Source organism: Salarias fasciatus, chromosome 19, assembly GCF_902148845.1.
Source record: "Salarias fasciatus chromosome 19, fSalaFa1.1, whole genome shotgun sequence".
NCBI classification, from domain to species: domain Eukaryota; kingdom Metazoa; phylum Chordata; class Actinopteri; order Blenniiformes; family Blenniidae; genus Salarias; species Salarias fasciatus.
In genome coordinates, this window is record NC_043763.1 from 12198146 (window position 1) to 12226140 (window position 27995).

Genomic DNA, 27995 nt, shown 5'->3' on the forward strand with positions numbered 1-27995 from the left:
CCAGACGGTTAGAAAATAAGGTGATCTGTAGCCTTCAAGAAGGGAAGAATCAGGTTCAACCTTTTCCTATGAAAACAAAGGTGGAGTCAGACTCTTCAGAAAACGTAAATGAAAACTTCCTCAAAATACTGTGTGTGTGTGTGTCTGTGTGTGTGTGAGTGTGTTTGATCATTTGGGTAAAAATAGAAAGAATTCTACACTAAACCTGCACTGGTCTGACTTTGTTGTTTTACTTGGAATCTTGTGATCTGGAACTGGACCCAAAACTGCGTAAAACACACAAACATTGGTTGGATACACACATGATTCCCGTGCACAACGTCGGGATTCTGGGAACAGCAGAGTTTAGGCACAGGGTAAAACTAATTTTATACCCCGACTGCACAGCGCTGAATCTGCCAAATGTCTTCAGGAATCATCATGATGAACACCAGATATTCCAACCACACAACATTTTAATAACCTGAAGAAAACCAGACCGAACATGAAGCCATCACGACCTGTTGGCTCGAGACACGACAAACAAATGAGGCGCACACAACAGGAAATGTTACCGAGTTCTTTATAAGAAAAATATAATGAACTTACCTTCGAATGAGATTTAAGGTCAGTTATGAATGGAAGGGATGCATCAATCCCAGCAGTCACTGGGCTAAAGGCAGAGCATGTGAGCACAGAACGGTAACCCAGGGAGAACATGTGAGGATGCTGTGTGATGCAGGAACCAAGCCGGCGCACAAAGGAACAACAAAGTGCCTGCATGTCTGCAGGGAGTGGAAAGTCTGAGCTTTGAGCTCTGTTTTTCACATGACTCCTGAACGAAACGGAGCAGCAGCAGCTTCTCATTGACCGAATGCGAAGCAGAGAGGCAAAGAGAGCAGGTCGCCCACCGACGCAGAGGACAAATGAACCCAAAGCAGACGGAACCACGAGCATTAAATCACCAAAATGTCAGAGAAAGGACACGTTCTGAATATAAACAGAAATGATATATGGTCGATCAGAAAAGGCAGCCAGGCCTCGTAGGTCATGTTGATGAGGAACGGTTGACAGCCTCAAATGACGGCCATGCAGGGGCGCTGTCTGCTTCTGAATCGTCCTCGCCGGGCCTCGGCCCAACGCTCATCTGCATAACACATCGATCTGTCAGTGGGCTCCTCACAAAACACACTTTGGACTGAGGCAGGCAACAACAAGCTGGCATCTTTCTCGGGGAATTAGGCGAGCCTCTCATTTGAGCAGCGCAACAACAATGACTGACATCTCAGTGTGTGTGTGTGTGTGTCTGTGTGTGTGTGTGTGTGTATCTAGGAAACCTGAGGTTGTGTTTCCTCTCAGTGCCCGAGCATGAAGCGGGTTCATATCCCTCTGGTTGACACGGCAGATTCTTGTTACCGCGCTGGTGAATACTCAGTCAGTGGTGCTTAATATTTAAGCAGGTGGGGTTTTTCTTGCTCTGAAGACTTTAGTTACCTCTGCGCTCGGGGTCACGAGGAGCTGAATGTGGGAGCAGAACACCGGCTTTCAGACTGGAGAGTGAACTCTGCGCTCAGACGTGAATATAAACAGTAAAATCGCACAAAACACTCGAAGACGTGTAGCCCTCATAAGTAGAGGGGATTCATTACAGCAGTTTGGCTGTTACGTGTCCACCTGTAACAGAAGACGAGTGTAAGTCCTTTCATTTTTAATAGCACAGTTACTCCGATGCTGTTATTTACAGCAGACGTTGCTGTACATGGAGCGTTCCCCACACATAATGCAGTGTTAACCTGATCCATGGAGTAGGATGACAAATGATTTACATTACGTCTTAGTTAAAGTCACAAGGATCACTTTCCCAACAAGTGTTTAATTTAATGCCAATTTTGTGGGTTTTTTTTTAAAGCTTTGCTAAGTGACTAATAATTGTTGAGCCTCGTCTTTTGAGCCTTATTGAGAAGCTTGGAGAAAAAGAGGTGGAGAGCAAAGTTGGTCCACACCTGGGCCTTGGTCAAGATAGGATGTCTTCACCTCGTGGTCGTGAATAATTCAGTCCGAGAGGCTGCAGCTCACCTGAACGGTGCCACACGAGAAAAGGATGTGTCTGACCAGACCAAAGATCCAGAGAGGAAGAGCAGAGGACAAAGGAAGGAAGCCGGTGGAGAATGGAGGAGGCTGTGAAGAGGAGGCCGATTATCTCTGCAAGAGAAAGAGGTCAGTTCATGAGAAGTGTGTGTGTGTGTGTGTGTGTGTGTGTGTGTGTGTGTCCACATGGACTGTATTATAGCTGAACCGGTTTTACTGTGAAAAAAAAAAAAAAAATTTCTTGCGGCGTTACACACAGTCGTTGCTCCATACTTGTTTGAGATTTCCACTTTGTTTAGAAATCCTTCCCAAACAAGCAGAGGAAGAACGTTAAAATGCATAACCATAGAGAATAAGTCAAAGCGCTCCATATGGAAATCATCAGAGACGATGCAGCCCGGGCCAGCAGTGGGTGTGCTGCGCTGCTGCAAGCTGAATCTGTTGCATCATTTTCATCACTGTCCTCCTCCTCCTCCTCCTCCTCCTCCTCCTCCTCCTCCTCTCAGGCCCAGGCCCTGGACGCTACAGTCTGCCCCCTACAGTCGGATACATCAACCATGACTTAACCAAGCCCTGCAGCCCTGCATACTCCTTCCACAGCCGTATGAGCAGCGCCCGTGAGTTTAGGCCACAGAAACCACTGTTTGTGTCACACTTGTTAGCAGTGGTACATATTTGGCTCCTCAAGTGTAACATTACCTTTTTTTTTTTCAACATTTTCATACATTCAATGACACCATTTACTCCATGTGTTTAGTTTGTTGTTTCATCTCTATAGTTAATGTCAGTGAGAAGGTGTTTGAGTTCTTGATTTTGCCTCCTGCAGTGGTTTCTGTAGACTCCAGTCCGGGACCGAGGTACCATTTTGATTCCAAGGTCACCCGTTTTGGCCGGATGGAGACGCCATCCTACTCCATTTTGGGCAGAGGAAGGCGAATTGTGAATAAAGGTAATAGAAACCAAACGTGCTGTTTACACTTAGACACACAGATCCTGATGGTATGTTCAGGAGAGGCTTTGAATCATCTCAGACATGTGACATGAATGCACCAACATGAATCTTTTGAGCCCATTTCTGTTCCTGTCATGAGGCGTGGGATCCCAGACTCCTGGACCAGGCGCCTACAGTCCAGAGAAGGCTCCGCCTCTCAATTTCCACCGACGGCCTCCGTCCTACTCCATTGGAGCTCGAACCAGATACCGCTCTGTGGATGCAGTACCAGCTCCCAACAGGTAAGAGCAGGACGACACTGAGTTTGAGGTGAATCATAACATCTTGGAGGTCTTCCAGTCCGGGTTTAAACCCATGCACAGCACCGAGTCAGCTCTACTCAGGGTTTTTAATGACATCCTCCTCATAAATGACTCTGGTGACTATGTGGTTCTGGTTCTGCTGGACCTGACTGCTGCCTTTGACACCGTGGACCACGACATCTTAGAATCCCGACTGCAGCCCCTGGTTGGCATCAGTGGTCCTGTACTGCAGTGGTTCAGGTCCTATCTGACAGATAGAGCTTTGTGTGTTTGTTTGGCCAGTGCTGAATCCTCCTCTGCTCCTCTGTCGTATGGGGTTCCACAGGGCTCAGTCTTGGGGCCACTGCTTTTCTCTCTGTATTTATTACCACTGGGGTCCATCCTGAGAAAGCACGGCATCTCCTTTCATTGCTATGCCGATGACAGCCAGATCTACGTCCCATTTAAAAAAGAAGGAAGCCTTTTCGTTAACGCCTCTATTACGGTGCCTGGAGGACGTTAAAGCCTGGATGGCCCTAAACTTTCTAAAGTTTAATGAGGAAAAGACAGAGGTGATTGTGTTTGGTCCCAGTGACTCCTGTGAACCTCCAGCTGCTGACCTGGGCCCCTTGACTCCGCATGTGAAGCCGACTGTTTGAAACCTGGGTTTTAAAATGGACAGTGATTTTAAACTAGATTCGCAGATAAACACAGTGGTTAAGTCCAGCTTCTTCCACCTCAGGAAGTTGGCCCAAGTTGAATCCATTCTTGCACGTCAGCGCTTTGAGACAGTAATCCATGCCTTTATTACATCTCGGCATGCACTTTATGTTGGAGCCAGCCAGTCGTCCCTCGCTCGTCTCCAGTTGCTCCAAAATGCTGCAGTGCGGCTACTAACTGGAGGACGTAAGAGGGAGCACATCACTCCCATCCTGGCCTCCCTCCACCTGTGCATTTTACAGTCCATTTTAAGGTTCTTTTATATGTTTTTAAATCTCTAAATGGTCTCGCAGCGCCTTACCTCTCTGAGCTGCTTTGCTCGTACACTCCTGCTCGGTGCCTCAGATCAGCTGATCAGCTGCTCCTGGAGGTGCCGAGGTCCAAGCGTAAGCTCAGAGGGGACAGAGCTTTCTCTGTTGTGGCCCCCAAGCTGTGGAATGAGCTTCCACTGCCATCAGACAGGCCCCCCTCACTGTCCATTTTTAAGAAAGATCTTAAAACACATTTTTATTCACTGGCTTTTAGCTCAGTCTGAGACTCTCCCCTTGGTTTTTTAATGTTTATTGAAATGTATCTTTTTTGTTGTTTTTATTGTATTTTACTTCTGCACTTGAACTTATATATTCTGACTTTGTGCAGCACTTTGTGTCAGCTGTGGTTGTTTTAAAGTGCTACAGAAATAAAGTTGAGTCGAGAGTTGAGTTGAGTTGAAGGCAGGGGGGAGTTTTTTTTCAGGTGCTTCTTCCAGTCCAGTTCCAACCTCGAAAGACAGAACAATCTGAAACAAAACTCTTATTCTACTTTCACCAAAACAGAAACAAAAAAAAGACACAAGAACAAGAATATAGTTATTAATCATTATTTGTCTATGATTCTTGTTTGTACTTTACAGTATGTACTGTACTATGTTGTATACACCTCACACACACTCTTTTATCTTACACATGCATGTAAGGCTCTACTTCCATATGGGTTTGATATACAGTATAGCTGTGGTATACTGGCTCAGTTTGTGGAGAGGCTGTCAGGAGGTTCGATCCCTCATCTGTCCATATGTTGAAGTGTCCTTGGGCCAGAACCCCAAATTGGATGAATTAAGTGTCTCGCATGGCAGCAGCTGCTTCAGCTGGTGTGTGTGTGTGTGTGTGTGTGTGCTTGGGTGAATATAATTAACAGTGTGAAGTGCTTTGGGGGCTGCTAAATCATTGGAAAAGTGCAATATAACTGAAATCCATTTAAATGTATATACCGTTCACATACATGAGCGCCAGGCGGAGTATTGCTTTCTGATCGTTTGATGTCGGCTCTTCGCCGCTTTGTGAAGCAGAATTCATCGGGAGTAGGATTGTTCACCGGCTGATGGGAAACGTGAGCCGAGTTCAGACCGTCACAAGACGGGCTTTGTGACGAAGCGTTGAAATAATAACCCAGTAGTTGATCTGTGACCTGAATACCGCTGTCTTTAACCCACCAGCTACAGCCTCCCCAACCTGCTGGGCAGCCAGATCCCCAACAAACCCTCCAGTGCCAGCTACACCATCTCCACCCGGAGAAACGTTGGGGCTCCATCCGAAGACCTCTCCCTGAGCCCCGGACCGGGGAAGTACAACAGCACCCACCCGGACATCTACCGCCAGCGCCAGCCCTCCTTCAGCATGCAGAGCCGGACTCAAAGGCCCCTGAACTCCTCCGCCAACCCCGGACCGGGATCGTACAGCCCGGAGAAGTTCCAGCTGCATCTCCCCAAGCCGCCCTCCTTCACTCTGGGCGTCAGGCACTCTGAGTTCGTCACTCCGCTCGTGGTGGACATAACTGACTGACCGCTCCGGGTTCACTTCATCTTTTTTTTATTATTTGGTTTTACACTTATAAAAATATTTGCTCTTTGAATATAAATGACTCGTCAAACCAGCAGTATTACAAAAATAAACAAAGACAAAAAAAGAAAATCTTGATTTGAACTTGCGATTGCACAATATACATGGTATATTACTTATTTCTCTGTGAATAAATAAATAAATATTGATACATTTTGCTTGCACTGTTTGAGCACTTAAAACAACAAAATGCCATTTTTGATAGCTTCCAAAGATGTGGTAAAATGCACGAGGATCTGAGACGGAGTCTAGAGATTGGTTTTGGGTATTGTTATGTTCACCGGTGAGCTCCAGTCGCTGCACTGACCCAGACCCAGCAGCTCCGTGGCACACACCTGGAACAGGTAGGGTCTGCCCGGGGTCAGGCCCTTCAGCTCGATCTTAGTGTTTTCCACCGGACCCAGCTGGAAGAGAAAGATGTAAAATTATAGACTTTATTCATGTTTAGATTGATACAATTTTACCTTTTAATCTTTTATACATTTTTAAATTTAAAAAACAGTTAAAACAAAAACTATTTTTGTCACATTTTGATTGTGGTGACCAAACAAACAAGGATTTCTGACAGAAGTTAAATTAAGAAAAAAAAAAATTCCCAAATTTTTCAATAACATTTTTGAACTCCCTTAAATTTTTTGTTTACCAAAGTTTTTATTTCATCATGCTGTTGCAGCAATCAGGCTTTTCTTACGTTGACAAACTTCGGGATGCCCCTGCTTTCCCACTGGTAGAGAATGTGGTATTTCAGAGGAAAGATGTCCAGGTCGGCCCACGTCGGGGGAGGAGTCCACTCCACCAGCAGGTTTCGGATGTTTCGAGGGGAAATCCGGACGTCTACGGGAGGGTCTGGTTTCACTGCACAGAGACAGAAAGCAGAACTTAAGATAAACAAGAGCTGCAATTACAGTGTTTTTGCTCATCAGACAGCACCTGCTTTTTTTTAGAGATTACACATGAATTTATTCTCACCGATATCCTCCAACATGGAGCTTGACAGATAGGAGCTGCTGCCTGAGGGATGAACCGCAGTGATGTTGATAATGTAGTTGGTGAGAAGTTTGAGGTTGGGCAGCTGGCAGTGCCAGAGCTGGGAATCAGAACAAAGTAAGGAAAAAAAAAACAAAAAGGTGAAAAGAGGGTTTTGGCCATGATGTGCAGTCAAGTGCTGGCTCTTTGCTGTCACTCTGAGTTTCATTAATGATTTTGCAGTTCACAGAATCTTATCTTAAAAGCTTTATTGCTTTTATTGTTTGCACTTTGTGAAGCACTTTGGCACAGCTACCATCTGTAAATGTGCTATATAAATAAACTTGACTTGACTTGACTTGACTTGAATCTCACACGACTGTTTCAGGTCTTTAACCACCACAAATTCTTAGAGAAATGCAGGTACCTGCTCAGAGGAAGACACCGGTGCTGAGGTGAGAGCGGAGGGTGAAGCTCCAGGTGGGATAACTTGGAGCTGCACGGTGCTTCCTCGTACGTCTCTCTCACTGAAAAATGCAAACATTCACGTGCACATCGTGAAATGAAGCCTGTCTGAAAGAAGGGTTTTAGAGGCGTGAAGGCAGATTTACCTGTAGCTGGCCACATAGTGTGTGGGAGACGGCTGGGGAGGCTGAGGCCAGGTGCAGAGGGTCACGTTAGGATAAACAGCACAGCGGCAGTGGACCGCGGGAACCGAGGGCTCTGGAGGGAGAAAACACCTTCAGTCACTTCCAGGCGCAGCTTAAACAATCACATTACTGCAATGTCTTCAAAATCTAAAGTACAGCATCTCAAACAGGTAAATTGTCTCTAAAATTAGATAGTTTTCCAGTTTTGGCCAAAATTGTCATTACTGAAGTCTGCTAAAATTTAAACTTTTGTTTATATTTTACACGTGTGGATCTGACCAAATACATTATGTAATTTTTCAGATTGTGAAACACAAAAAACGCTTACAAATTAAAGTCATGTTTCACTAATGAGCATTTTATTTACAAATGTAATTATATAAATTGTATATAAATTACAAGTATGCCTGTTTCCACCATCAGAGAGGTACTTTAAATTTATATTTTTAGTAGTAATAAACTATAAATGTATCTAATAATTTCTATACTATTATTATTATTGGATAATACTAGAAAAATACAAATACAAAAATCAAAATGAAATTCATTACTTTAACAATCATGAAAGCTGAAACTCTATGACAGAATAAGATAAATATAAATTCAAAGTAATACATCTAAAATGCAATCTATATGATTAAAAATACACATTTCATGTTTTTTTTAAGCATATTGCAGGAGCGTTCATGAACAGTGCCGGTAATCAGAGTAACTCCTCTGGTACTCACTCCCAGATGTTGCAGCTGCTCTCAGCAGGTCCAGCGCATGGCTCCCGAGGACACACATCAGGAGAGTTACAGTGGCACACACACTGCTAGAAAATGCAGCCATCACGTCTCGGTGGAGGAGGGTAGAAATTAAAAAGAAAAAGAAAACTGCAGCTATAAATCCACTGAGCCTGACTGCTGCAGGATAATGACTCCTCTGCCTATTTTTCCTTTGTTCCGTGCTCCACTTTCTCCGCGGGGCCTATTCGACTGGAGTCAAAGTTCAGAGATAGCAAGTGGCGTTTCAGCGCCGCTTATGAAGTCTGGGCTGCAGCTGATCGGCTCTTTAAGGCTGAGGTGGTTAAACCGAAAGAGGAACAGCGACTGCGGCGTAAAGTCGGGGAGACGAAACCGCTGCGTTTCTGTTTCCTGATGTCACCCACGAGAAGTTTGTGTCACACTCGTGTTGATGTGATAGAACTCTTTAGTGTCGCCTTGAAGGTAGCACACATATTAGGTGAATAATTTTATTTACAAAAACAAAACAATGTACATTTTACACATTTTAAGAAAAAGGAGTCTGTTGTGTTCAGGCAGGAAAAAGTCCCATTTGACATCACCTGTCTGTTCTCTCTGGGACTTCCCTGCGTTCAGGATGTGCTCCGTACTGCCACCTAGTGGAGCTGTCAGGAACCAGCACTGACAGGACTAGATGGGCCAGATTTATGTCAGGAGTCCACGTTTTCAGACGCCTTTCGACGGTGGCTGTGAGGCCAGGACAGCTTCTTGGAGAAGGCGGCGCCGTGGAGGTTCCAGCTGGCGGCGGGGGCGCCGTCTTTCGGCACGCCGAGGCTGTAAAGCCCCCCGCTGGAGGTGCGCAGGGAGGTGAAGGCCTTGCTGATCCAGCTGTTCTTGGCCTCCTGCAGGTCGCTGGCCAGGATTCCCTTCTCGTGCTCCAGCTCCTGCGGGAAGAACGACAAGGATGCAAGAAGGCAATAGCAGGATATCAAAACTTCATATGCATTCGCCATGTCACACTTCCAACGCTGTAAAACTATTATTAAACTCTCCTACCGAAATCTATATTGAATTTACCCTCAGTATATCGGTTTTATTAATTCATAACACATGTTCTCAGTTTTATAATTATGAGCCAGTTAAATCATCTTAAGTGTAGATTAAATTATGCATTAAAAATACAATTAAATAGGTAAACTGAGTATTTTCCCAGATATTCATAATGCATATACCTCATTTAAATTATAATGTGCACTATAGCTGAGGGATACAGATAAAAAAAAAAAATTATCGAAGGATTATAAGATGCACGATCCTGTACAAAATGCTTCTTTTCAGCTTGATCACAGCATAAGCTTTTGTAGTTTATTAGAGAAATAAGCCATACATAGTATCACTCATCAGAACACTTATTTTGAACATATCACCAAATCCTGTGGCTGGTTATACACATTAAATGTATACTGTGACATTTTCCGTTTGTTTTTATGAACTCCTCATTTGGGAGAGCACAGGGTCAGATTCATGCTGTCATTTAGGATTTTTAGTTTAAAAACTGAAGAAGGGGAAGTCAGCAGAGGAGTTTTGTTGAAGAGTCAATAAGTGAAACCCTCCCCTCTCGGGCTTTGTTTCTGTTCTCTTCTGGGTAAATTTCTGCAGCGTCTTCCTGAACTAATCTGCTTTGTCACTCGGGTTTCACGGCGCTGTCAAACACGCTCTCCTCAGACACCGCCGTATCTCCTATCTTCACTGGATTACGCTCACTGAGGACGGCGGCGCGTCAGACACTTGGCGCTGATCCCCCACTAATTCATTTAAACTGGGGCGAGTAATCACAGCTGGTCGTCTCCCGGATCAGAGGTCAGGGGTCGACGTTTACGAGACGACTTTTGCAGATTCAGTTAAGATAACTATTATGAAGAAATGCAGCAAAACGCTGTAGAAAGCCACATGGTCATAAATAACTGGACAGGGAAGAGGTTTTCCCTGCAAGCCTTGGGGGGTTTTTCGGCAAGGCTCATTTGCATATTTCTTGCAAACTTTTCCTGTAAACAAGTGATGTGGTTTGTAGTCATCATTCTGCAGTAATCATCTATTCTCCTGTTACTGTAAATCTGATTTGATGCAGGTTGCATATAAAATGTATGAAATGTAAGCAGGAAAATTCTATGATTCTGCAGCTCCGGATCACAGAGGAGTTAAGATCAATACATCACAGAATATCAGAGCAGAAAGTAAATAACGAGCTAATTGCCAAATCTATCTTCTGATTCCTCGGCGGTCTGTAAACGTTATGATTTAAAGAGATAATTTTGCTCCATTATGGCTGAGTAAAATTCATGTGAACCTGCAAAATATATTAAAATATCCAAAAGTCAATGTTTTTAGAAACGGAGCAACCGTACTGAAAAGGGTCTGTGAATAATGTTACTATGAACTATTTCACATTGGCAGAAGTCATTTTTTAAGAAATGTGCTGCATGTAGTAAATGTTCTCGTGGCCGGTTCTCACCTGGATCTTGCACTTGGCCTCCACCATCAGGAGTTTGGTCTGGGCCAGATCCCGCTCCAGCTCCCTGATCTGAGCCCTGAGGGACTCCTTCTCCCGGTCGTCCCTCCTCTGATCTCCCCGTTCCGGCGCCGCGCTGCTCTCCTCCTCGCTTTTCCCGGTCATCTCTTGATCTTCTGGGGAGTCGTTGTCTGGATCGACAACGTGTTGACAGCGAGCGCAGGACTTGGTGGTGCTCTGCGAAGGAAAATCGAGCATAACTGAGAGAACTTTGCACAATGATTCTTGCAACAACGGTATCCAAGGAGTGTGACAGAGACAGAAGTGGGACAGACGACAGTCAGGCTCCACACACACCTTGAGAGAGTCTACCTCCTCTCTGTGGGCGGCCTGCTGCCTCTCCAGGCGGTCTGTCAGCTGAGAGCAGATCTGAGAGAAAAGGCATCTGATTTGAACGTCATTAAGCAAAACATAATCAGCAGCAATATGTCTTATTATAGCTCCGCCGCGCCTCTGCTTCCCGGCGATGTTTGTGGTTCGCGAAGGCGTCCTGACTGCAAATATCGGTACCTGTTTGTAGTCCTCGACGATCCCCGATGACCTGTTGGCTCGCTGCTCGGCTTTCTCCAGCTCTCTCCGAAACACTTCCTTCAGCTACAAGAGGGGAAAACATCTCTTACCTCCAGACGCCTGCGATTATAGATCAATCGCTACGACACCTGTGAGGCACGATATCGCCATTCAGCAATAAATCTTTATTCTTACCATTGCAGTTTCCTCCTCGTTCAATATTTTCTCTTCTTCGGTTGCCTGCAGCTGTTTCCTGCTCTGCAGAAGGTCCCTGGATAGTTCAAACACCTTTTCCTCTGCCTGAAAATATAGAATTCAGCACAATCGAGATATTGTTCTAGTGTGCAGAAAGTTCAGGACATTTTCCGTACGGCTCTATCCGCCTCGGGGTGGCCGGGGGCCGAGTCCATCACACCTGACGGCGGCGCTCACATTCTCTCCTACAGGCCATTCGATTCACCAAATAACCCGCCCAAATGTGGCAAGCGAGATGAAGAAATGGCGGTCTGAGAATTTCTCTGTTTTCCTGTTTCATTTGATTTGTAACATTTCTGCCATTGCTACATAATTAAGAGAAAGAAACCCAAGCCCTGATCAAACAAATTACATGTTTTTTAGATATAAAATAAAAGACTACAGAAAAAAAAACATGTTATTACTGAATCATAACAACACGTGAACCTGCATGTTTTCTTGATTCCTTTGGAGACAATCACAACTTTTCAGTAGTTGAAAGGCAGGGCCGCCAGTTTATCACAGGGCAAACACACACACACACACACACCCACACACACCTATAATTTAGTGATTAATTAACATAACGAGCTTGTGTTTTGACTGTGGGAGGAGACTTGAGTGTCTGTACTAAACCAGCTCAGGCTCATGGAAGACAATGTTTGATTTGAACATTTTCTTTCTTTACAGATCAATAGTTTTTGTGTGACCCAATTTGTGAAGAATCGGTTTGCGTCGAGCGGACCTTATCCAGAGATCTCCTCAGCTCCACTTTGCCGCTGATCAGTCGGTGAGCCAGGTTGTCGTTCTCCTGCTCCAGACGGTGACTGACCTGCTGGAGCCGACGGTTCTCCCTCTGCAAAACCACAGCAAAGTTCTACAGACTCAGAGTATGGAAATTAAGTTAAAAAAAAAAAAAGGGAAAGTTTTATAGCTTTAACCTCCACTGAATGAAAAGAGGAGCTCAAAAGATTTCTGACCACATATTTGTCCACAGGGTCTTCTTCTTCTTCCTTGTCCTCCATTATCTGAAGCAGGCTTTCTTTCAGTTTGGCTTTCTTTGTTGGGACCTGAGGGGAGAAAGTTGAGGCCAATCAAACACAGCAATATGGAAAACTGACATATTAGTCTGAGCTGAAGAAAGCTATCTTCTCTGAAGAGATATTGGCCCGGATGGTGGATAAGCGCAACAAATCAACAACAGGCCTCAGAAAGAGATCCAGATAGGGATTAAAAAAAAAAAAAAAAAAAAAACCCAGATAAGATAGAGCTGAGCACATGGGGAAATGACAATTTAGCATGCATGAAGGAATAATAGCAGCAGGAAGGGCTCCTCTTAAAAAGTGAAATGAAAATGTCCATATCTCAGACATCTAAAATGCACAGTCAGAATTTGTTCTCTCATATCGACAGTCGCTTATCTGTCGGAAAAGTGTGTTTTGTGCAATTCTCCCGCTTCTCATCAGCAGTCAGGCTGAATAAAAGATGCAGTATGTCCGTCTGAAATGCACAATACAATACTCAAGCAGTGGCAGCACAAAAACAGCCCAAATTCAGAACTTGATTGAATGTACTTAGCCGCACGGCACCACTGTGGAATATTAATGGGTCGATATCACACACAGGTGCAGCAAAGAGGAAAACCTTCAATAATGTAATGCAGCGATGCGTAAGCAGGCCTTACTGTGAATTTAGGTCCCTGTTCGGCCTCCAGACAGGCGAAGATCTCCTCCTCACTCATCTGTTCCATAGCCCGGGCATCGAGGGCCATGTTCATGGAGACCTCCTCCATCATCTTGCCTTGACGGGCAGCTGCAGGAGCTGCTTCCACACACTCCCAAAACAGCCGCAAAAATTCACATGTAAGTCTCCAGCCGCTCGCCGCCGGGGTTGTTTTCACTCGCAGCGATGAAGTCGAGCGGCAGGTCCAGCATGTGTGTGTCAACAGGGAGATTCAGACGAAAGTCCAAGCCTTCCGGATACGAGGGAACCGTTTACGGTCCAAAGGTGAGAAGCGGAGAAAGATACTGAACCAGGTGAAGTGAAGCTTCACCGGGGAGTAGAACTCGCCGCGTTCAGAGCTCCTTCCAGTGCCGGGTGACGCTACAGGTGTGTGGACGACGGCAACAGGTCCGACAGGGTTTAAGTAGACCGGGGAGAATGTGTGCAAACAAACTTAAACACACCCACAAGCTCTCACCTTTCCTCACCTGTCCACTCTCTCTCTCTCACACACACACACAGGCAATACCTGTTTTCCAACCACACCTCTCAAGACATTCGCTTCACTCTGATTTAATTAGCGATAATGAGCCCACAGAAGAACGTCCGACTGCCACACGCTTCCATTTCTAGACGTTTCCTTTGGTTTTCTGTGATTTGCTGCTTCAGAGCAGTCGCTGTGCGAAGCCGCCAGACTGTTAACTAATCCCCGTCTCAGGAGCAAATGATGTGGCATCCGTGATATTTCACCTCGGGCCTGTTGGCGTGACACGGGCTTGTCACCGCGCCGCCGTGGAAAACTCGAGCTGCCAGACGAGGCAAACAAGTCGAGCAGGTAAAGTCATGAATATGAAGGCATGAATGCGTGATAACAGATTCAAATCGCCTCCCTGGAAAAGTCACCCACATTTCCCAACACAGTTTTTTTTCCTCTTTTTCATCCATGTAAGTCATGAGTCACTCGTTTTCTTTGCTTGCTCTTGATGACAGTTTGGTTTCACCGTTTCATTTCCCTTTCTTCCCCGCCGATATTTCCCCTCCGTGGTCCCCCCGACCCGACTGCTTTTTTCATCATTTACCGTTGTCTCGTCATGAGGCCGGGATTTTCCTCCCAATTCCAGCAGAAACTGTGATTTCCACACCGCCGCGCGAGAACACTCGACACACAGACTCCAGTCAGATATAGAAACATTTATTCCTCCTCAAAAAAAAGGAACAGCTTGTGAAACACGGTGGATATTTGTCGTCACTGTATCAGAGTATAAGAAAACATGTTCTATCCATACAGTAAAAATACAGTTTTTAAAACAATCAGGACAAGAAACGGGGCCCGAAGAAAGAAAAAGGCGCACACTTGGGTTCTGATACAGCTGTTGTGCTCTTTGTGGTGCAACAAACTGGTGAGCACTAAAACTACGCCTCTCCTATCAGACGATGGAAATCAGATTTTTACTTCGGGTTAGTTCATGTCGACAAAGTGGCAAAGAACAACGATGCTGAGTGAAATGAGAGAAATTAAGAAAAGAAAACGAGGTCTTTTACAGTTCTATATCAGCGCTTAGTCCTGAACCACAAGAGGATGTGAGGTGAGGAAGGAGATGTGATGAAACTCACAGCTCAGTGGAAACAAAAATAACGTGATCTTACAGTGAATAAGTATCTTTTATCTCATAAACAATCATATTTGATTGATATGACTCAACATTTTTATATATTTTTTACACTCTCTGCACATCTTATGTACCGTTTTAAAGTGGATTTTCATTTCCAAACACACATTTCCAGTCTCTTTTCATCGTGTTCATTGTGTTTTAACTTGTCAGTAACACACAGGAACACCAAGTTGAAAGGAAAAAAAAACAAAACTCAAGCTCACTACAACAAATCTAAACCCTGACACCTCCCACAGAACTACACTACTCCTTAAAAATATATATAGATTCAGGCATATACTGTTTTTACAGTTACACTGCGTCTTTTCACTGTACTGAAGCAGATATGATGGCTTATAGATACAAAACTGAAGCTCCAAGGTCAGTAAAATATGGTACATGGTATTTCGTTTCTGCCTGTTCGTTAACATCTCAGTCTGTAGACATTAAAAAAATTTCAATATATCAACTTATATGGAAGACACTGCAGGACAAGCCTCCTTTTTATTTTTTACTCTACTGGTTTCATTACAGTGAAGCGAGAAGAGCACAGGACATTTACGCCTTCACACAAATGTCAGATGTACAAAAATGGCTTAAAACTTGAAGTTTCCTCCCAACCCTCTCTATGTGGCCCCTCTAAGTGAATCTATCAGATTTTATAGACGACAAATATGAACTAATAGAAAAACAGTTAGCCCTCATGTAAGCTGGAGGAGACGCAGGTTGAGCGGGTTCATAAACCGTTTGGCCCTTTCAGGTAAAACCAGCGAGGAAAAAAATGACAAATACACTTCACATTTATAGCACTTTGCACTTTACACGCTCCGTCACAGTCACCCATTCACACACTCACACCGCCACGCCGCTGGGGGGAAACTTGGGGCATTGAACCGGCAACCTCTGCGTTAAGCGCGCGACTCGCTCGGTAAACTAATGGTGCGGCAGATGATAGCGCGTCATCAGATGTAGCATGCTGACGTATGAATGGTGGCGCTCCCAATGGACCTCCGTTTAAATGTTTTTAGTGAGTTCTCTCAGAAAATTTAGATTAATAATAACAGAAGTGTGAAAGTGATCAATTTTAAGTGCTCTAAAAAACTGGAATAAAAGGATCTGTTAGTTTATGTCGTTTTTTTTCTCATAAACTTGTATTTTTTGAGAGGAATAGAAAATTAGAGGCGCATGCTGTAAGCGATCTGCTGAAACTCGACTGAACAAGTCAAATGTCGCTTTCATGCAATGAATGAAGTACTGATAAGGAGGAAATCAGGCCATGTTTACACAACAACGTTTTCAAGTGAAAACGGAAAACTTCTGTTGCGCTTCAGGTGTCCGTTTTCGCGACGTCGAAGCTGGGAGCTGACGAATACGGAACTTTCTTTTTCACTTGAAACGTCGTGTAAATGGTCTTAAAATGCTGTATCTGGACACTGGAAGCTGCTTACAAAACCGCATTTCATGAGAAAACTGCTGCCCCCTAACTGTGTTTCTGCGCACTAAATATGTGAACAGCATGTGAACATGTTTATTCTCCTAGTTTTTAGGAGATTTACTTAAGAAAATTCATAAATGTATTTATAAAAACAAGATTTGGTCTGCAAAACCTTTTTTTTCCCCTTCTTTTTTGAGCCTTTTAATAATGGGTGCTGTTTTACAATCTCCCCTTACATCGGGACCAACACAACAGATTTTCAAATAGATAATCGAAACAAATGAATCTACTATAAATCATGTAAACTTGACTTTTTCTGTTACAGTGTGGGGCAAATTCATCTGGCAGTGGTGTATTGAATTAGACCATAATTTACAAACTGCTTTAAAAATGTTCCTTTTACGATTCCCTGAAAATCTTTGTCAGGGTTTGCAAAGCACTGGGATTGCTGACTCTATTTAACTGGTTCTCCAATTACATAATTACATCCTGAAAAAGGAAACTAATTTCGCCTTTTTTTTTCCTGATGTTTTAGACATCTCCTTGCTTCAAAACACCTGGATCCAGTGAGGATGCCATTAGCGAGCTCCTAAGAAATCCCTGATTGAAACCAGGTGTGCTGCAGCAGGTGGAGACATAAACCATGCAGGCCGGGCGATCAGCAGGACCAGGGCCGGAGACGGCTGCCTTCAGTGATTGATGATCAAAATGAGCAACTTCAAACCACCTACATGTTACAATAACTGCTTTTTATTGTGGCTAAAAACCTTCTTAATGTTCCCCTGGTTCAGACTATGCGGCCGTGATGCCAACATTCATTTCCTTTGCACTGGTTCAGCTCCAGAACCTTGTGAGTTTTGTTCCTGTGGGAACCAAACTTGTACTTTATATGTACTATTTCCCCGCTGATCTAATTGCAGGTGGACTTCATCCAGGGCTTTTGCGAGGATCTGCTACACACACACAGGGGCTCAATTAGTCTGCGGGTCACGTCCCTGGATGAGCGTCTGGACCGAGCATGTCCGTGGGGTTAGTTGTGCTGTGTCGTGATTCGTTCCCTGAATTTGTGTGTGTGTGTGTGTGTGCTGGATAAGGGTTCACCACTGCGCCTGTCGCTGTGTGCGTCCGAGACGAAGCGAGGGTCAGACCTGGGTGCTGTAGGGGCGCGGCGGGGGGGGGAACATGTCCGTGGGGTTGTAGTAGCTCAGGGGGGCGGAGCCCTGCGGGCTGGCAGACAGGGGCAGGGACACCGACGGGTTCTCGTAGTAGGTGTGGAAGCCCAGCCGCTCGCCGCCGTTCCGCAGCTCGTCCGTGAGCCCGGCCCGGACCGGGTAGGGCGAGCAGGAGGGGCAGTGGCTGTGGTGAGAGCCCGAGTCCAGCTGGTCCAGGGACACCGGGGTGATGGCCGTGCCGTCCATGGCCAGGGCGTTGCAGGCGTTGCAGGGGAAGTGAGAGAGGGGGTCGGCTCCCACCACGGAGCCCACGTCCGCCTCGGAATCATTCTTCTTACAGCAGTAATACTGCAGCAGGGCGGCGGCGGACAGACAGTTTGAGAAAGAGATCAGCGTTTTGTGTAAAGTACAGTACAGGAAACGTCGAGGATATTGAAGGAACAATTTAGCGCTGTGGGAATTGAACTTATTAATCTTCTTGCCCGGGGGTGGTCGATGAGGAATTGATACCACTGTCATGTCTGTTTGTTCGAGAGACAGAGCACAGCGGGTTACGGAGGGAGGAAAAGCTTCTTTACTATCACACACAAATAACTTGCTGAGCCTGTGACCACAAAGTCTCAGAATAATACAGCCAAGTGGAAACTACTGAAGATTACCAACAGATCGACTCCTACTGTCTTCTGACACAACGTGCCAATTCCAAAAAAAGCATTCCTGTATTATTGTTTTTCTTTTTTTAACTTTTCACAGATGCTCAAGTTAAAAAATGTTATTAAATCAAAGTTTAATACAAGTTTGGCTGATTTTATTCAGTCATGAAAGTAAAAAAAAGTCTAGTTGATACTATATATCAATGTATGTGTCTATAAAAACTGAGATAAAGTGTGCGTAGGCATTTTTTTCCAAAGTGGCAATGCTAGATTTTTCATCACTGAGACAGACAATTCCTTTTTTTTTGAAGAAAAATGTGTTCATATGATTAAACACTAAAGCAGTATACTTAAAAACAAACATAAATATGGAACTTAATCTATGTGAATGGAAAGAGACACGACAAGCCCTTTTAATTTTAATGCTAAAGAGTGAAACAAACAGGAACAGCTCATTCCTCGGTGACGTGACAAAAATACTTGCTTATCGGGTTTCTCCAGCTTTATGTTCCAGCAGGCTCATTTACTCCAACCTTTCATTGAAACTAAGATCAGGAAGAGCCCGTCTGAAAAAAAGCTTGAACCACATGCTTTGTCTTGAAGCTAAGTGGGAATGTTTGATAACTCCCTGATGTTTTTCACATTGCAGGATATTATTGTTAATTTGACAATGATCCAGTCATTTTGATTTCTTTCCTTCACGCTTAATATTTTGAAGACTTTTTAATTAATCAGGCTTTAAAGGGAGAGTAAACAATGACTGGAAAAACAAGGATTATAACTAAATTCAAATCATAATGATGCTACCAAAAGATAAAATGAATCAATGAAAAACAAAGGAAACGAGTTTCCTGACTCCTTCAGATTATTACTAATTTGTAGCATTAAAAAAATAATTTTCTCTGGAAATCTGTCACAGATCACTGAGCAAACAAACTGCACAGCATGCACACGCAGGGATACCTGGAGTCTACAGTAACAGAGAACTGCTACGATGCACAGCAGTATCACTCCGGCGAGAATTCCTCCGGTTATAACAATAGTTCCTGCTGACATTCGACCAGCTCTCCATCAAACCCTTCAGGGAAGGAAAGAAAGAGAGAAAGAGAGAGAGAACAATGGAAGGAGGCAGAAAGAGGAAATCTGACACAGAAAATCATACTTAATGCAACTATAATGCCTGAAAAACCAATGTATGCTGAATTAGTCTGTTCATTCAGTGATATAACAGAAACTGATGAAATCTGCTGTAACGGGTTCATGGTGTAGCTGTTATTTAAACAGATGAGTGGTTTCTGTGCTCGCAGATAGAGATGAGTAATTACATAGCGGAGTGTTGGTCCACCACAAACCTGCAGAGCAGCTTTAATGGGATTATGCACGAGTCCGTGAGGCTCTACAGGAGCGACGAGGACGAGCACCTTCCACTCTGCCGCTGCTTTCACTGCATAATGCTGCTCATCGCTTTTTTTTTTTTTTTATCATTAATGTGTCATTCCTGGCTGTGTTTTACATGTCTATTGTAGTTTATAATGTTTGTTTTGGTAGGTGCTTTGTCATTATTATATAATATGGCTTTATTGATTTCAATAAACTCTGTCATTATAACTGTAGAATTACTGTATGGGGGAACAAAAAAAGCTCTCATCTGCCGAGAAGTACAACGGTTTGCTGAGCCCTTCTTGAAAGTGGAGGATAGTTTTTAGCAGTCTGTGCGCCACTGCGGTGAAATACGGGCAGAGATCCTCCCTGGAGGGACGCTTTTTCACTTTGAGGCATAAAAAAAATGGCTTCATTGCCCGGCCTGGACAGCAGCATAACCATGTGCTGTGTTTGATGCCAGAAGACGATCGTGCAGCTTAAATAATTGCCCAGGATTTTCATATTATCATCGAGCCTTCAGTTTATCAAAAAGAGGAAAAGGGAATAATTTACATTTGTTTTTAGCAAAATTTCAGATCAACAATTTGAAGAAACGGCAGGTTTTATCCTTGATTTTAAATGTTTTTACAAATTACCATTAAAAATTGCAGACGCCACAGATTGGACTGCAAGTAGGAAGTAATTCTTCATCACTGTGCAAAATAAAGTTGTTGTTTTTTTTTACAACTGTAATGCCAAAAAAGTTTGAAAGATCCTGGAGGGACTCATTAAGACTGAAAGGAGGATGAAACAGAAAACCTTTCCCTCTCTCACTGGTGCTGGAGAAAAAAAAAAATGTACCTCTGAACACCTCTAAAGCGAACTAATTAGCACACTGGCATTAAAGCGTCTATGGAATATAACTCTCTTAATAGCAGAAATGTTATGTTTTATGTTTCAGTTCAAATACAGAATGGGAAGTGATAGTTTGTAAGTGCGAGTCCGGACGGAGCCAAGTTAGAATTTCCACCGTCTTGGTGCAAACTGCTAACCGGCCGCGGCTCAACATGAGGCTGTATTGTTTGCAAGAGAAACAAAAGTTAAGAAAAAAGGAACAAAAAAAAAAAAAAAAAAAATCATATTTTAAAGACACGGTGGGGACTGACCTTTAATAACGGAGACGAACACTTACATTAGAAGACAGCGGGCGGTGAAGAGGTGGAGGAATGTGAGAGGATAGAAAAACATGACAGGTCTGTGGAATGTTCCGCTGGAGCTCCTGCAGGCGGAGAAAGAGGTTCAACGGTGAGCGTGAGCGAAATACTGAGGGAAACACTCGCTTCATGGAGCGATTACTTTGTTTTCCTGTTTGATCAAGCATCTTTAAGCTCAACTTTCATCCTTCTGTATGTTTAATATGAGGTGCTTTCCAAATACTAAACCTCTGTCCAGGGACTGATATGAGAATCAGAAAAGGCTGAGTGAATTGTTCGTTTCCATGCACGGGGCGTTCACGTCTTGCATGTCAGATGGAGGAATATTGCCCTTGACGCCTGCCTCAATGTTAATGTGCGTGCAGAGAGAGCGTAGTGAGGGTCACAGCTGGAGCTACAGACAGTGGATGATCCGGGAAAATGTGGGTGAAGAAGAACTTATGGCTCTGAGAAAACACACATCTGTTATTTTGAAGTTGAAATCCAAAGCAGGAGACTTTAATATCACTCACTCTCACACTACCGTCATCGCAAAACACTCGCGCTGCATGTTTTCCCGACGCTGTGCAGGCTCGGGTTCAGATCGAAATTACAAAAACAAAGGCAGTGAAGATTGACATTTGAGGGATTCTGTCTCGTGTGTCGGATTCACGCAAAACTAATTACAGTAGCGATGAAGCAAAATGTCAGCTTAATCAACTGGAGGTCTCACACCTGCTGTTCCATGTGACATAAAATCAGGTCTTGCAGTAAGATCCATAAAAGCAAGGGCGCATTGCGCGCACACACACTTATTTTCAGACCGTTTATGGGCAACAATTGTGAGCTGAATTCCAAACGGACTGCTTCTGGATGAGAAACAAACACTTGGGGGGGTGAATAGATTACCATGCTGAATGCAGCAACACCTACTGTGCACAGAAGCCATATGGCCATTATGTTATATGCATAACTGCAATGCAGGCTGGGCATACTAAATGTGATGTGCACATGCTTCCACTGTCATCCGAGTTTACTGGGACTGATACAGAAGCACTTCTCACAGCTGCAGGGATAATTGCCACCATGGAATTTACTGCCGAGCGTCTCTGCCACGTACTGTCGCCGCTACCTGCTACACGCACGCACAGGTGAATGCACGTATGCAAACATGCATAAACAGCACATATATAGTATAGATACTTAAACATGGATATAGTATGCAGCTCACATCATTGGACCTCTGAGGAGATCGTTGCGTTTCTCTGATGATTTCTTCAATTTGCAAACAAAAAAGTGCTGATTGGCAGCGCGTCACATGCACTCACATGATTACCCCTATATACACTGGAAATACATCATCTAGCCTCAAACGTGTAAACTAGTCAACCTGACAGAAATCAAAACGCCTGCAGGAAATATATAGAACATATTTGTTTTTCGGTTTTTATTTCTGTACAGCGGCAGTTGCACTAAAATACCAAACACCTAATGACAGCTCAGAATATCCAAGTGAACGCACTCAGACAAAATGAAGACGTAACAATAACTGAGACTAATATTTACAGTATTTCTGGGTTCTGGCAGACTTACTCGTTTTCGGCATTGATACTGTTAATTAAAGTATCAGATGATTTTTCCCGACATCAAAGCTGTTTCTTTCTTATTATAGATGTTTTGATGTGATTTTCCAAAAGAGCATTTTATAGAGAAAGCCATCAATACACTTGAAAACATCTGCCATCGTCAGGGGAAGGAACGCTTCTCCTTCCTCGTGTGTGTTGAAATCAGCATGTGCACTCAGACAGTTCACTTGCTGCACTATCCTCCATTGCGTCATCGTACTAAATTATATACACCACGGGCCACGATAATGTCGTTAAAAGCGATGCGGAGTCCTTTCCTGCTCCCCGTTTCTCCATCTCGTCACTCCGAAGCTCCCTACCTCGTGTCTGCTCGCTCCTCCTCGTGCCTCCCGTCTCTTTGGCGCTCCTCTCCGAGCACCTCTCCTTCACTTGTTCGACCACACTGTACATCACATCTCCTGCTTTATCAGTTTAAAGGCCTCTTCAGAGCCGCTGTGGCACATTTAATGCGGGATTTATGTTTTCCCCCCCCCCTCCTCCGATGTGTACCCGCACAGACAAAACAATGGGATTTTTCTAGAAGCAAAAATAAAAGATTTTGACTAACACGCAGCCAAATTATGCGAGAAAGGGAGCGCGGAGGTAAAGCCTCAGATTAGTGAGTTTCCAACAGACTGGAGAAACAAAGACACCAAGTGACAGAGGTTGGAAGATTGGACTCTCACGCTGTCAGAGTATCTTATCCAGCCCAGCTCATGTATGACTCCCAGCGGGTTCGGAGCTGTCTGATTCGACCCCAAAACACACACAAACACCAGCAGGAGCAAACACACACACACACACAGAATCTCTCGCACAAAACCCTCAGATCTTACTGCGGCCTGAAAGAAGCTACTAGAAATCCTGTAAGATGCCGACGTGGACAAGTGACAGGGATGAAGGGGGATAAAAGCGTCTCAGTGGAAACAACAGGCATCTGATTTCCACAGCACACATCCTCCTTTATGTCATTAAGTGGACCGGTCCCAGGTGACCGGTAGACTTTAGTTACACAGCGTGGAGCTGCCAGCGAAGCTTGAGCCAAAGTAAAGGATTCGTTTCCTCAAAGCACAAGAGAGGAACTGAAGAAGAGCCGCATCCCTGAGATTTAGAGGGTTTGAGGAGACGACGTGAAGTGGTGTTTCTCAGAGAGAACAGACCCTCTGGCTCAGTCTCATGTCAACGTTTGTACAGCAGCGTTGAAAGATTCAGTTCAGTTTGGACTCTGATCAAAATATCTGATCTCTAAATGATTTACTGGACGAATTCGTGTAGTCAAAAGGGTTTCTTTACTCTTGTTTCTGGAGTTCAGAGTAAAATGCTGAAGTTCTATGTGTACTATGTATTTGAGGTAGGGAAGCTTTAAAGTAGAAGCGGCCGATTGAAGGTGACACGTTAGTGTAAAGCGAACTATCATGAAAACCTCTTCAAGTCCTCAGACACACCACTCGACAGGAAGAGAAAAGGCAGAGCAGTGGTTTGTACTCTTGATCCTCAGGTTCGTGGCATCTTGTCACAGAAGACCATTTCTAAGTGCATTATTATGACTGAGACTGAGCGCCACAAACGTAATGAATAAACTTCAAATAACCTTTAACTGTGAAATTAAGGCAGAGGAGTCATCATAAGCTGTAGAAATTAGTTATCCACACTGTCAAAGCAGTGAGTTCTCCTGCGACACATGAGGCCAGTGGACAGAGTGCAGAGACGGAGAGCTCAATGGGGAAGACAAAGTTTTCTAATACAGCCTCTCGCAACACAAATCCTGAACGATTTGAGCTTCAAACTGCGTGATTTGCACTGACAGTTTCAGATCAGGAGCCACAGGCTCCTCGCCAGGTCCCAGCAGACTGCTAGGTACACGCGGGCACCACGTCAAGCTCACAACGCTTCCAGACATCCAACAACCGGGACAGATTTACATTTGGAGTCTGATTCGGCGTTTCACCTATAGCACGGAAATAATTACTAAAATCAAAATCTAGCTTCACCCTGTTTAAAGGGATGACAGCGGAAGTTCATTAAGTATTTAGATCTGTCCACCAGAGATGAGACTCCACACAAACAAAGCAGCGATAATCAAACCTGCGCTCATAAAATCGAATTTAGAGCCGCTGTTCATTTATGCATGAGACTGGTGTTTCCATACTGATAATAAAGTCAGAGAGTAGTTTATTACGTTGAATTGTATTTGCATGTTTGCATCACTGACTGCCAGGCGCTGCTTTTATTGATATTGTTTGAAACCGCCGCAGTCTGCCGGCGAACACGCGCTCTTTTGAACGTCCTCCCTCGCTCTCCTTCACATGCAAAAAACGCACATAAAGAGCTCATCAGCGGGATGATTAAATCTTTGTTCGGGTTATCGTCGAACGCTCTCACGTCGATCTCCATAAAGTTGGAGCTGTGAAGAGGGGTGGAGAGGTTTCACACTCCACTCGCAGGACTATATTTAGCATTTCTGTCATCTCTTGACAGAGTGAAAAGCAGGAGACGAGCGGGAGAAGAGAGAGGTGTCATATTTTAATTCGTTTTCTCAGTGGGAAATAAAACCAGCCTGACACCAAAACACATGCGCACGTGCGCGTACACAAACACAAGACATCCACAGCAAAACACATCCCGGATCGAACACAGAAGTGGCAACAAAAAAAAAACACAACAACCCCCCCCCCCCCCTGCTTTCTTCAGAAGTTTTGTGTGGGATGACACGCGGAAGATTTGTGTTTTGAAACGAGGAGCTCTTTTCTCCCAGGTGACACCTGAGTGAAGAGTGGAAATTAGAGAGGCTTTGAAAGGAAAATTTAATGAGGGGATCCAAAGCTGCGAGGAAAAGCAACAGTCTTACATTCTGAGGAATCAGCTTACTGGAGTCAAGACTCAGAAGAGCAAAGTGATGCCAGATCTGTTTAGTTGTGAAGAAGCTGCTCCCAGAATCAGATCATCTTTGCGGGGAATAAAAGAGGGAAAAAATCGTTCCATATACACTTCCATATCTAAAAAAGAGCTTTTAATCTGGTTAAATCTTCGAAAACCTGAAGTTCACAAAGCAGAGACTGGCTGTACTGTTGTCATCTTCAAGGTACCTGATGATCTGGATGGATGGATGGATGGATGGATGGATGGATGGATGGATGCACTGTGAACACATACTGTTGATTCATCATGTGATGCCATTTAGACTTGAACCAATTACTTTGAACCATATAAAAGAAAGCTGCATGCAGATCTATGATCTGCAGTCAATTTTTTGATTTTCCACTACAACAAGCGTCTAAAGTTTACCTGCTGGCTTTGTTTATTTGCTCCTCACAGCGTTTCCCTGCTCACCGGGATCCGCAGAACAGCTCCTCATTAAAATTTAAGTGGAATACTTTTGTTTAGAGCCAGGCTGACGACGATCACCTCACATCTGTCTCTGCTGTGACTGATTCACACCAGCTAGTTTTGCTAACTACACCGGATTTTGTGTTCTTTCAGAACAAAGTCATTTCCTCCCCAGACTTTACCCTGTTGTCCTGCCACCACTGGGCACTGAGTCTATTCTGTGAATTCCCTTCTGGAAACCAATTAACCTCTACCATTTCAAAGCAGATAAAAAAAATGTAAGAAGGGTTGCAACATTATAAACTCTAACTTATAGTTGTCATTGTTTAATCTTAAACCATTACATTAAATTCAAGCTGAAATATATCGGTTAAAGATAACATGTGGATCCAGGCTGGAAGCAGCTGAAGCAGGAGAAGGTGGCGGGACCTGAGTGGCTCCCTCATACACCCACTCTTAAATAATGATATGAATATTTCGTTGAGGTGGCCTCCAACTTTGTGGCTGAAAATCAAGGCGAGTCAATGCAATTTTAAAACCCTGGGGCTTCAATTATTCAAGTATCATTCCTTTAACAATATTTTTCCATCACAGGGCAATTTAGCCAAGTAGTGAAATCGGGACTTTTCTGCCTCATCCGCCTCTGAAAGCACTCACCGCGGCGTGTGAGGAGAGGAACACATCCACATCTAGGACAGAGACACCCACTAACCGGAGCAGGAGGGAACAAAAGGCAGCGGGGAGTGGGAGAAAAAAAAAGGGGGAGGGAAAGTAGAAGATTTCATTTTGAAATACTCTAAACGGAACTCAGTCATCCATTTTTTCCATATGACTGAGAATAACTAACACTGCATCTGGCTTCCATCTGGGGTTGGGGCAGTCATCATGCGTCCTAATTATCTAGGTGTAATTTATTTTGGATCATTTCTGCTTGAATAGATTAGAACTGGGTTGGTGAACTTCGCCGAGGTTCACATTTATGCAGCTTGTGCCAAAAATAGAGACCTCAGTGAAATCCTACTGAGCTGCCGAGACCCCAGCTGAAGACAGAAGCACTGAGCCACAAGTGAACGCTTCATCTTACACGGTTTTGCCCAAAGCGAGATCCCCCAGGTGCAGACGGGGGATCTGAGGCGCCGCGTGAACAACCTTGTGGCAAAAGCTCTGGAGCGGTTTTCCTTCTGACCGGGTACGAAGACAAAGTGTGTGTAAAGAGCGATCAGTCACAAACACGCAGGAACACACACCTTGCTTGCAGAAGTCACCACGTGAGGAATAGCATCCTCCAGTGCCTGGCAAAGCCCTCTGGGAAAGCAATAAACAAACAATCAAATAAATAAATAAATGAGAGACACACCACATCAGTTAGAACTGTGATTTCCAGAGGCGCCCGGGGGCCGCGGCAGTGATGTGGTCAGCACTGCAGCCGCGGCAAATGAGCTCCTCTGTATGGAGCTGGGGGCAGAAAGTCAGTCACTGAATCTATCTCCATCCACATCATAAATCCACTCATTCATCACTTTCACCACTGCATTTATTCATGTCCTCACACCTATTTTTACTGTCAGTGCTCAGAAAGTGGCCATTATCATGCAGCATAATAGACATTTTCATGGTGTGGATTAAAGTATATGTGCAGCAGCACGAGCATCAATCTTCCTCTCAGTCACACAGTAAGTGTTCCTAAATTGTAAAGGGGAAATTTAAGGTCACACCTGAATGCAGACGATCCACAAGTAATTAAAAAAACCTACTTAAATCAATACTTTTCTGAGCTTATGTCTAAGCTGCACTGGCTGGTCGAGGTCAATTTATCCGCTGTTACATCACTGATCATCCTTCTTTTAGTCAATTAAGCGGATGAATTGATGCGCAGAGCCGATAAGGAGCACGCGGAGCGTCAGCTTACCTTCCACGCTGGAGAAACCCTCTGCAACCTGTTTGACGCTCTCCTCTTCTTCTTCTTCTTCTCTTTCTGTTTAGTTTGTCTCTATATCTGCGGTCGCTCTGCTGCTGAAGGCGGCTCCACTAAAGTCCGCTGCTCTTCCTCCTCCAGCTCCGGTCATTAACGGCGCCCGGAGCCCCCCTGCGCTCGCGCTACAACCGGAACCATCACGTCATTATCCGCCGCCGCCGCCGTCGCCGTCGGTTCTCCCCGCTCCCCCCGCCGCGGTCCTTTCACAGCCAGCTTCCAGTGGGGGCCCGCGGGAAATCTCATGGCATCCTCCCGCCGCTGCGTGAGGCGCTGGAGACGGACGAGGCGAGCTGGCGGCGGTCCGGCTGCCGAGTGTCACCGCGCGGCA

At 44.5% G+C, this 27995-nt stretch overlaps 4 protein-coding genes and 1 long non-coding RNA gene across 5 annotated transcripts; 1 reads left to right on the forward strand and 4 right to left on the reverse strand.

The window, feature by feature from the left end:
- The first annotated feature begins 2147 nt into the window (after nt 1–2147).
- odf3l2a (outer dense fiber of sperm tails 3-like 2a) lies at nt 2148–5840 on the forward strand. The gene is made up of 5 exons (XM_030117488.1): nt 2148–2196; nt 2574–2684; nt 2894–3016; nt 3159–3300; nt 5495–5840. Exons 1-5 carry the CDS (start codon nt 2148–2150, stop codon nt 5838–5840), a joined length of 771 nt encoding a protein of 256 aa, XP_029973348.1.
- A 55-nt stretch (nt 5841–5895) lies between these two features.
- ebi3 (Epstein-Barr virus induced 3) lies at nt 5896–8521 on the reverse strand. The gene is made up of 6 exons (XM_030117171.1): nt 8242–8521; nt 7475–7586; nt 7291–7390; nt 6867–6984; nt 6589–6752; nt 5896–6301 (listed from the first exon to the last, which is right to left on the reverse strand). Exons 1-6 carry the CDS (start codon nt 8342–8344, stop codon nt 6146–6148), a joined length of 753 nt encoding a protein of 250 aa, XP_029973031.1. The 5' UTR covers nt 8345–8521; the 3' UTR covers nt 5896–6145.
- A 212-nt stretch (nt 8522–8733) lies between these two features.
- LOC115406835 (rab GTPase-activating protein 1-like) lies at nt 8734–13657 on the reverse strand. The gene is made up of 8 exons (XM_030117071.1): nt 13236–13657; nt 12532–12621; nt 12297–12407; nt 11513–11617; nt 11318–11401; nt 11105–11176; nt 10751–10984; nt 8734–9182 (listed from the first exon to the last, which is right to left on the reverse strand). The coding sequence occupies exons 1-8, from the start codon at nt 13344–13346 to the stop codon at nt 8949–8951; spliced, it is 1041 nt and encodes a 346-aa protein (XP_029972931.1). The 5' UTR covers nt 13347–13657; the 3' UTR covers nt 8734–8948.
- A 792-nt stretch (nt 13658–14449) lies between these two features.
- LOC115406731 (uncharacterized) lies at nt 14450–26000 on the reverse strand. The gene is made up of 3 exons (XR_003933561.1): nt 25988–26000; nt 16672–16676; nt 14450–15439 (listed from the first exon to the last, which is right to left on the reverse strand). It is a non-coding gene; the product is annotated as an uncharacterized LOC115406731 (long non-coding RNA).
- Nucleotides 16677–27993, reverse strand: LOC115406730 (protein FAM163A-like). Its single transcript, XM_030116940.1, has 5 exons — nt 27602–27993; nt 26940–26997; nt 20740–20826; nt 19149–19263; nt 16677–17880 (listed from the first exon to the last, which is right to left on the reverse strand). The coding sequence occupies exons 4-5, from the start codon at nt 19239–19241 to the stop codon at nt 17503–17505; spliced, it is 471 nt and encodes a 156-aa protein (XP_029972800.1). The 5' UTR covers nt 19242–19263; nt 20740–20826; nt 26940–26997; nt 27602–27993; the 3' UTR covers nt 16677–17502.
- Nucleotides 27994–27995: the final 2 nt, after the last annotated feature.

Bases quoted from the DNA above. Each gene is read 5' to 3' on its own strand.
- LOC115406730 (XM_030116940.1), bottom strand. From the start codon at position 19,241: ATGTCAGCAGGAACTATTGTTATAACCGGAGGAATTCTCGCCGGAGTG. The intron at 17,881-19,148 runs GTATCCCTGCGT...GCCCTGCTGCAG, and splicing joins TCTGTTACTGTAGACTCCAG to TATTACTGCTGTAAGAAGAA.
- odf3l2a (XM_030117488.1), top strand. From the start codon at position 2,148: ATGGAGGAGGCTGTGAAGAGGAGGCCGATTATCTCTGCAAGAGAAAGA. The intron at 2,197-2,573 runs GTCAGTTCATGA...TCCTCCTCTCAG, and splicing joins TATCTCTGCAAGAGAAAGAG to GCCCAGGCCCTGGACGCTAC. The intron at 2,685-2,893 runs GTGAGTTTAGGC...TGCCTCCTGCAG, and splicing joins CAGCCGTATGAGCAGCGCCC to TGGTTTCTGTAGACTCCAGT.
- ebi3 (XM_030117171.1), bottom strand. From the start codon at position 8,344: ATGGCTGCATTTTCTAGCAGTGTGTGTGCCACTGTAACTCTCCTGATG. The intron at 7,587-8,241 runs GTGAGTACCAGA...TTCTCCCTCCAG, and splicing joins AGCAGCTGCAACATCTGGGA to AGCCCTCGGTTCCCGCGGTC. The intron at 7,391-7,474 runs GTAAATCTGCCT...TGCATTTTTCAG, and splicing joins CACTATGTGGCCAGCTACAG to TGAGAGAGACGTACGAGGAA.
- LOC115406835 (XM_030117071.1), bottom strand. From the start codon at position 13,346: ATGATGGAGGAGGTCTCCATGAACATGGCCCTCGATGCCCGGGCTATG. The intron at 12,408-12,531 runs GTCAGAAATCTT...GTGGTTTTGCAG, and splicing joins ACCCTGTGGACAAATATGTG to AGGGAGAACCGTCGGCTCCA. The intron at 11,618-12,296 runs GTCCGCTCGACG...CTATATTTTCAG, and splicing joins TGAGGAGATCTCTGGATAAG to GCAGAGGAAAAGGTGTTTGA.